Here is a 9641-nt window from a genome sequence, read left to right on the forward strand (position 1 = left end):
GAAAATAGCAAACGGCTTGACAGTTTATTCACATTCTGTCATGTCAAAATGGAAAAGAGATAGCTGCTGGATGGGTAGTGAGGAATTTGAGCATGATAAAACACAGAAGGACCCAGAAGGAAGAGAATAAACTACTGAGGCCACTTTTCGATAAGCAGGTGTTAAGACATCCGGCAAAAACTCCTTTCGAACCAACTCCAACACTCTCCTTTGCAACTCTGCAACTTACCAGGGTCAGAAAATGATTCTGCTTCTGATGGAAGAACAATGGGATTACTTTAGGTAAGGACACAGACGCGTTTAGACTGCGACACAGTACTGAGAGTAGGAATGCTTCCATAAAAAGAGCAGAAAGGGAGACAAGCGAGAGCTGAGAAAAGTGTTCTTCAGCGTCACGGCAGCAGTCTTAGGAGACAGCTATGAAGATGAGACGTTAGCTCCTAGATGCTATGGCAGGTGGGAAGGAACGTGTTTTCACTCACTTATCACTATTGGCTATCTTGCGGAACTCTCGAACAGTCATGGCTTTCTTCTGTATGTTGTACTGAGTAAAGAGGCCAGACTGCCCAGTCACCAACTGTTGGATGGGGGCAGGAATGACCAGATCATCAATATCATCATAGGACGCCCGGGGCTTCCACTCCTTTGGAGGAACAACCTGTAGGGAACACAGGAAACACAGAGATCAGAAATCCAACAAGCTGCTCATAGTCCAGGACGTGGGTAGGCTGCTATCCAACCAGCCAATTTTACTACAAAGTGACTCTGATTTAACCACACTCACCCCAACATAGCGAGTCACACTGCTGTGCTAACCCTGATCCAGTTCAGCCACCAACTAGCTGCCTAGTTGCAGTGACCAAAGATGAGTAATACTCATTCTCAGCTCAGCATCTCCTCTGGGCACCAAGAGAGGAGGCTGAAGAGTTGATTTTCTTAATCTAACAAAGTGCGCAAGAGAACCCAACCTGCTATTAGAGTACTGGATGAGACTGAAATGAGAACAAGAGAAGGTGGATGGCATAAGCCCTCGAGTGCAAACACTAAAGCACCCATCTCCACCAAGAGAATGGAAGCACCACAGCAGCTGGCCCGGGGACACTAGCTCTATACGGCCCTTTAAAGACTCCAAGCTCTCCTCCAACTTAAAAGGTGCTTCAGATGTTAACAAAAGGAATTAACTTGCAAATAGGAAGTATATACTCCACACCCTGCCTTTAGGAAAGATTTCTGCTGCTGCACGGTTGATCACAAAAGTTCCGTGGACCAATCCCACCCACCCTCACCTTGGCCAGCCCAGCCCGATGAGCTCCTTGGGATTCAATGTAGGCCATGTATCGACTGAAGTTCCGGAACTCCTCCATGGTCGGGTAAAAAGTCATTATCCGAGCACTGGGATTCAGAGTTTCAGATTCTGAAGCCATTTTCCCTCCTTTTTGAAGTCACTCTGGTCAGACAGGAACCTGAAGAAATACATTAAGAACATAAAATCATATAAAATGTAATTAGAGTTAAATGCTGGGAATGTCAAGGAGGATGGGTGATGGGAATTAAGGAAGGCACTTGTTGGGATGAGCACTGGATGTTGTATGTGAATTCTCCACCTGAAACAAATATTACACTGTATGTTAAATAACTGGAATGTAAATAGAACTCGAAAAAGAAAAAAAAAATGCTGGGAATGTCAGGGCTGAAACAGTAAAAGATGTAGAAATTCTAAAGAAACATTAAGACCTCACACCTGGAATCTGCCTCTACATAGGTTATTTAAATGAACAAAAATACAGATAGAAAAGTTTATATTTAAAAGAATCTAAAAGAATCGGATGCATTAGGGCACCTGGGTGGCTCAGTGGGTTGAGCGTCCAACACTCAGCTCAGGTCACGATCTCACAGTTCAGGAGTTTGAGCCCTGCATTGGGCTCCGCACTCAGTGCAATGCCTGCTTGGGATTTTCTCTCTCTGTCCCACCTGTGTGCTTTCTCTCTCAAAATAAATAAATAAAAACTTAAAAAAGAAAAAAGAATCCGATGTATCAAAATTGTGTGTATTCAAATCTCATTTAAATGGAGACAGTTTCAGCTAAACTGTTACTAGAGCGTTAATCCTATCTAACAATACTATCGCTGCCCTGCCCATATTTTACTCTTATCTTTTCAAGTTGCTCCCTTATTCACCTTTGATAACTGCTTTGGGGTATATTAAACAATGTATTACAACCAGATGTAAAAAACAACCTTTGGGCTTCCTTCTAGGTCACAGCTTAAAGCTTAAAGCAGTATTCTAGATTCCTAAAGACAGTTACTTGACTACAAGATTACAAAGTTTAAGAGGTAAAAAGTACACTGATATTAGTTTTTAAAACCCTAAAGTGAAACTGTTCTCATATCTAAACCAAAATGTAATTTCAGCAGTATTATATGAGATCAAACTAGAGACTAGTTCAACTGTACCATACCCAGAATTCAAAGGACAAAATTTAAATGGGCAATAACCTGGCAATACAGGGCAAGCCTCAAACTGACTGGAAAAAGTCAAATATTGTGTTTCTAGATGAGGCCTTCAACTAAGTGGGTGCATCCCCATTGCCTGATAACACAATAGACTATTCCAGCTGAATAAGAACCAAGCATACTAAACAAAAGGAGCCACTTCAGAAGCAAAAACATTTCCCTCCTCAACTCCCCCAATCTGGGCCCCAAAGCCATGGCAGTTCAGCTTCAAGTTCCCTAGAGAGCTGGAGAGCTCAGAAGGGAAAACTGTCTCCAACCTACCAGCAACCTAGTAACAGACTAGGAAGACAGCATGGGCACAGAACTATCTAAGATAGGAGAGAAAAGCCACTACCCGCATCTCTCAAGCTTCCATTTCTCCAAAAACAAAGTCTGCTCTTGGCCAGGAGCTTTTCACACACCTCACCAAAACTTTACGTGGCAGGTTTACGTTTATCTTTTTACATACCAGGAAATTTCCCCACAGTCCTGCAATGCACTCCCAGCACTTCTTCCACTACTCGATGCTGCCTGCATCATAACTTCCACCTAGACTAAGCAAGTGTGGAGGAACCTCTCAAGTTTAATCAATTTTGAGGACCCTCTTTTTTAAAAATGCCAAATATCTTACTTCAACAAATTTGACAACAACACACAATCCTGTGAACACTGTTAGGCCCCGTCACCTGGGCCTTGGAAGCCACTAATGGGGCTTCACCTGCCTCTGGACTTGGTCATCTTTGTTATGCCTACAACCTAGAACAATGCACGGCACAGAGTAGGCACTCGGTACCTATTGAGTAACTGATTTCCTCGCCCCCACTTCAGTTGCTCACTCCCTTTTTCAACCCTAGGATTCCCTTCCCCCAATCTACTCCCTGGGGAAAGCTCTTGTTCCTTGACTCCTTCATTTCCCCCATCCAGCAACAAAGCCGAGTAGTTTCAGAGCACCGGCTCCGGGATCAAAACAACTCTGAATACAGATCCGGTCTCTGCTATTCAGTAGCTGTGTGACCTTGACTGTATGAGTTGCCCAAGTCTCAGTTTCCCCACCTGTAAAATGGGGATTCCAACCTCCCTGCTCAGCAGGGTTGCTGTGATTAACTCAGATGATGCAAGCGAAACCCTAAGCACTAGGCCCTGTACCTAATAACTCAATAAAGGTCGCTGTTGCTAACAACCACCTCTAACTCCCGCCCCCTCCCCTCGCAGCCACCCCCGCGGGTACCACTCCCAAGGTAGCCCCCGCTCCCAAGGTCCCCGATCCTCACCGCATAGAGGGCCAGCCCCTCCCGGCCCCGCCGCCTAGGCGAGTGAGGCCCGGCCGCAGGAAGAAGAAAATAAGGCCTAAGACACCCGCCTCCCTTCCCGACGTGCATTGGCCATAAGAGATTAGAAAGGACCAATCTTAGGACCCATATTAGAAACTCCTGTTCCCATTGGCCAAGAACCATGCCTTTCACTCACCGCTGACGGCAACCCCGCCCCTCCCCCACTGGAGCTCACGGTCACGGCTACAGCAGCAACAAACCTAAAGGATTCCAAAACCCTGTGGTTCCTACCTAAAGCCCACCGCCCCGGCAGGGCTAATGCTGGGCTCCTGCTGTCGCCACTAGCCGTATCTACTGCTTTTTCAGCCGGCGAAGGGCGAAGCTCCGCCTCCTCTAGAAAGTCGGCCTCTGCGCAGCCGTACAGCGTCAACCAATCTGAGGGACGCTATCACTCTTCAAACAGCCAATGAGCACGTGCTGCAGTCGCCCAAGTCAGGGCATATCAGTCTGCTCAGCCTATGAGCGCTGGGTCGGGCTGTTGCCAGGAGGAAATGCTGTACCACTCGGGACTGCGGCCACTGAGCATCTCGGCTGGATTACGGGGCTGGCCAATCATAGGCGCGCTTCTGGCCGCCCAGAGCTAATCAGAATTGAAAGAGGCGAATGCCTGGAAATAGGATGGTCGGCAAAGGTAGAGGCAGTGAGATTATTGTAGGATGTTACTAACGAAAGGGTGGGGCAGAGTCTTTTTAGGGTGAGACCCTTGCCTAAGGTAGAAGTGCGCTGGGAGCCTAATCTTCCGAGATCAAGCAATTTCTGATAGGGTGACCAACTTGTCCCATTTTACGAGACTGCCTTGGTTTTTAAAACTGTAAGTCCCGTATCATGGGGAACCCCTCGCCCTCCCGCAAACCGAGACATTTCCTGAAGGGGGCAGTTCCTGAAAGGAAGAGAGCTCCGAGGTGGGATGTCCTTAGAGTCATTAAAAAGCAGTTTCTCAATGAGCAGGGATTTGGGGGTCATTAAGAGCAGCTCTTGGGGCGGGGGAGAAGGTCCTGGGAATCATTAGACACACTTCTGGTGAGTTGAGGGGGTGCCTAGAAGTCATTAGGAGCTGTTCCTAAGGGGTACTTAGTCGCCCTAAGGACTTCCAGATTATCACGGATGATGAGCAAGGAAGCCTACATACAGGGCGCTCTGATAGGTACAATAGAAAAGTGGAATACTCACAACCAGAATCATAAAAAATGTGCAAATTTGCCCATAGATGAGTTAGGGAGTAGTGCACTGTAAGGAGCTATGGAGTCAGATCTGTGTTCAAAATCTGCCACTCCTCTGAGCCTGGGTTTTCCCATCGGTAAAATGGAAACAATAGTACCTGCCTTGCGGGATTGTTGTGAAAATGAGAGGTAATATATGTTGGCAAAAAGGATGATATTACCTACGTGGCACGGAGGTAGATCAATCATGATTTATTCCCCTGGGGCTGGGCACATGTGTCCTGGGGGGGATAAAAAGTGGGGGGGGGGGGTCTGTTTCAAAAAAGACAAGGGAATGAATTCGTTGTTCATTGGGTAGGCAACCAATAGCTTTTCACAATTGCAAAGTTGTTCTCTCGACCTAGTAAGAGAATATATTGGATAATAGATTATATTGGGTAGCTCACAAAATTGTTGAGAGCCTTAAGAATTCAACTTGGAGGACACATCATAAGGAAAGCCACCCCAAATCATGCCAAAGAATTCACCTTACCGCTCTCCTAGCTGCTCCGTTGCTGCTGCCGCCACCAAACGAGATGCTACAGCGTGCCTTACCAACTCCACTGACCTGGGAATAGATACAGTTGCTACTACTTCTGTCACTACCAACTACTCCATGAATTTTATCTTGCTAGAATTCCCACTGCTACCAAAGAGGATTTTTCCAAGATCACTGCTACTTTGTATCGCTAGATTCCGCTTGGTGTGCCCTAGTGAAAGTGAAAGACGGGCGAGCTCTCTTGACATTCTCCCATTTCTCTGGCCAGTTTATCTGTCACCTTTTTAAGCCCATCTTTCCTTTCCCACAGCTTAAATGTTGATATTTACAGCAAAACTAATCGTGAAGAAAGAAGTCAAAGGTGAGGTTACCTTTGGGTGGGGGGCAGGCAGTGATGAGGGAGTAGTGTAAAGAATGATTCTGGAGGGAAAAAAAAAAAAGAATGCTTCTGGAGTGTTAGTAAAGTTTGTCGTTATTTGGGTTTTTTCTTTTTTTTTTTTTTTTTTTTTTTTTTTTGGTAATGTTCTATTTCTCCATCTGGATAGCAGGCTATTACAATGGCATGTTCACATTTTAAAATGTCACTGAGTTGTACACTTATAAGTTATCCATAACATCCAACACACATGATACCTTAAATGTTTTTGATACCTTAATTTTTTTAATTAGAAAATTATTTTTTAATTAAAAAAAATTTAAAGAACTAAAAATATGTTGATGTCCTCATGGCTCTCTATCTTTGCCCTCTTCTCTCATTCTACAAACTCCTTAGGTGTTTCTGGTTTCACGACCCACCAGCAGTATGACCTGGGGCAAGGTTACTTAATTTCTCTAATCTTCAATTATAACTAAAGAAGTACCCTTTCTTGGTACTTCCTTTTCTTGCAGTGACAACTGAATGAGATAATGCAGATAAAGCACTTACTAGTGAAACTGGCATGTATTAAGTGCTCTGTAAATGTTAGCTGTGGAATGGATGATGATGGAGATGGTAATAAGACAAAGCTCTCAGCATAAAGCCTGAAACAAGAATTCAAAACACATAAACTCTCAGGCTTCACTCACGAGCACACCGATGACACCTATTTTGTACTCCAGGGCAATCTTCCCTGTGTTCAGATCCAAACACCCTCCTATCTCTGGATCCCTCCCCCTGGATCCCTACAGGTACCTAAAACCTACATGCCCAATAAAGAACTAATCTATTTGCCCCACAAATGAGCTCCACCTCCTAGGGTTTTTTTTTAATCTCAGTTAGTGGGGCAGTCATCCACCTTAACCACGAAGCCAGAAACCAGTATCTAACTAGGGATTCCTTGATGGGGTCCATTACCTCACCCTGTACAGGGTGCCACAAACAAGTGTTCTACAAATGCCTCGATTTGTTTACATGTCCATCTTCCTCCACTAGACAAAAATCTCTCAAGAGTATCCCTTCAGTCTTATTGATATTATCATTTAGGAAAGTGTTCCATTACCAGAAATAGAAAACCTTAGCAACAAGGTCTTAAATAAATATGGTTTGGGGCGCCTGGGTGGCTCAGTCAGTTAAGCATCCAACTTCAGCTCAGGTCATGATCTCACAGCCTGTGAGTTCGAGCCCCGCCTCAGGCTCAGTGCTGACAGCTCGGAGCCTGGAGCCTGCTTCGGATCCTGTGTCTCCGTCCCTCTCTGCCCTTCCCCAGCTCATGCTCTGTCTCTTTCTCTCAAAAGAAAATAAACACTAAGAAAATGTTTTTTAATAAAAATAAATATGTTTTTTTCCCTCATGTGTAATAATAAGTCTGAAGCGGGGTATTTATTGGCTTTGGCTCATTGCCCAACAAAGTCACCAAAGAGATGGGCTCCTTCCGTCTTTCTCCACACTTCACAACCTGGCTTTGGGCCTCAGAGGAATGCACCTCATTGTTGTAAAGTGACTGCTGAAACTCCAGACATCCCATCCGCATTCATGGGAATAAGGAGGAAAGGGACAGTATCAGCAGCAACTATTGCTCCTATCAGACCCAGCAAAAAGTCTCCCAGAATGGGGCCCCTGGCTGGCTCAGTTGATGGAGTTCTCTCGATCTCGGGGTCATGAATTTGAGCCCCATGTTGGGTGTAGAGATTACTTTTTAAAAAATTTGGGGCACTTGGGTGGCTCAGTTGGGCGTCCGACTTCAGCTCAGGTCATGATCTCACAGTCTGTGAGTTCGAGCCCCGCATCAGGCTCTGTGCTGACAGCTCAGAGCCTGGAGCCTGCTTCAGAATCTGTGTCTCCCTCTCTCTCTGCCCCTTCCCCATTCACGTGCTGTCTCTGTCTCTTCAAAATTAAATAAACATTAAAAAAAATTTTTTTTAATTAAAAATGAAGGGCACCTGGGTGGCTCTGTCAGTTAAACATCTAACTTCTGCTCAGGTCATGATCTCACCATTCCTAAGTTTGAGCCCCTCATCGGGCTCTCGGCTGTCAATGAGGAGCCTGCTTTGGATCCTCTGTCTCCCTGCCTCTCTGCCCCTCCTCCTCACTCTCTCTCTCTCTCCCTCTCTCAAAAATAAGTTAACGTTTTTTAGGGGCGCCTGGGTGGCGCAGTCGGTTGGGCGTCCGACTTCAGCCAGGTCACGATCTCGCGGTCCGTGAGTTCGAGCCCCGCGTCAGGCTCTGGGCTGATGGCTCGGAGCCTGGAGCCTGTTTCCGATTCTGTGTCTCCCTCTCTCTCTGCCCCTCCCCCGTTCATGCTCTGTCTCTCTCTGTCCCAAAAATAAATAAAAAACATTGAAAAAAATTAAAAAAAAATAAGTTAACGTTTTTTAAAAATAAATAAATAATAAGCCAAAAGTCTCCTAGAAGGTGCCTATCTGCCGATAATGAGTGGAACGGAACTTTCCCTGCCCTCGTGGTGTTTACAATCCAGTGAGGGAGACAGACATGAAACAGGTGTTCTCATAAATAAATAAAATCACAGAAGTTGTGCTTACTATGAAGGCAAAAAAAAACGGGGGTGAACAGATGTAAGAGTCACTTGCTAGCAGTGGCAGTAGGATCTGAACATTAAAGTCCGTCTTCATGGCATAAAGTTTGTGACCTTCTAGCTCAAGGATTCTTCCTTGGAGCTTCACTTTATCCAGCACTCAGCACGGTGCCCAACACATAGTAAGCATTCCATCAGGAATGATAACGGTAACATTATCAGCTTAAAAAGTTAATATTGAGGTGCCTGGCAGGCTTAGTTGATAGAGAATGCAACTCTGGATCTTGGGGATGTGAGTTTGAGCCCTACACTGGGTGCAGACTTTAATTTTTTTTTAATGTTTATTTATTTTTGAGAGAGAGGGAGACAGTGCGAGAGGGGAAGGGGCAGAGAGAGAGGGAGACACAGAATCCGAAGCAGGCTCCAGGCTCTGAGCTGTCAGCACAGAGCCCGACGCGGGGCTCGAACCCACGGACCGTGAGATCATGACCTGAGTGGAAGTTAGATGCTCAACCCAACTGATGAACCACCCAGGTGCCACTAGACTTTACCTTAAAAAAAAAATTAACGTTTATTGGGTGCTTATTATGTTCCAGATGCTCTGCTAAATGCTTTATATACACGTAAAGTATTTACATTGTCATTGACATTGTTCTTTTAAAAAAAATTTTTTTTCAACGTTTATTTATTTTTGGGACAGAGAGAGACAGAGCATGAACGGGGGAGGGGCAGAGAGAGAGGGAGACACAGAATCAGAAACAGGCTCCAGGCTCTGAGCCATCAGCCCAGAGCCTGACGTGGGGCTCGAACTCCCGGACCGTGAGATCGTGACCTGGCTGAAGTCGGACGCTTAACCGACTGCGCCACCCAGGCGCCCCAGACATTGTTCTTTTTTAAAAAAACAACTTTATTGGGGCTCTTGGGTCCAACTCTTAATATCAGCTCAGGTCATGATCTCACAGTTCATGAGTTGGAGCTCTGCATAGGGCTCTGCGCTGACAGTATGGAACGTGTTTGGGGTTCTCTCCCTCTCTCTCTGCCCCTTTCCTCTCATGCTCTCTCTCTCTCTCAAAATAAATATACTTTTAAAAATAAATAAATAATAATAATTTTTTAATGTTTATTTACTTTTAATGTTATTTTTAATGTTTATTTACTTTTGAGAGAGA

General features: G+C 45.2%; 1 protein-coding gene across 3 annotated transcripts in view; it reads right to left on the reverse strand.

The window, feature by feature from the left end:
• Window positions 1–4173, reverse strand: part of KDM4A (lysine demethylase 4A) — a 46711-nt gene extending 42538 nt beyond the window's left edge. Inside the window, exons 1-3 of one of the 3 annotated variants that reach the window (XM_047871146.1) lie at window positions 4055–4173; window positions 1287–1463; window positions 483–658 (exon numbers count right to left, since the gene is read on the reverse strand). In XM_047871146.1, coding sequence (XP_047727102.1) covers window positions 483–658; window positions 1287–1424 — 314 coding nt within the window. In that variant the 5' untranslated portion in view covers window positions 1425–1463; window positions 4055–4173. Of the gene's footprint in view, window positions 1–482; window positions 659–1286; window positions 1464–3763; window positions 3844–4054 lie in introns of those variants that run through there. The other 2 variants (XM_047871145.1, XM_047871147.1) reach the window with 2 other exon arrangements.
• Window positions 4174–9641: the final 5468 nt, after the last annotated feature.

Source organism: Prionailurus viverrinus, chromosome C1 (assembly GCF_022837055.1).
Source record: "Prionailurus viverrinus isolate Anna chromosome C1, UM_Priviv_1.0, whole genome shotgun sequence".
NCBI lineage: Eukaryota > Metazoa > Chordata > Mammalia > Carnivora > Felidae > Prionailurus > Prionailurus viverrinus.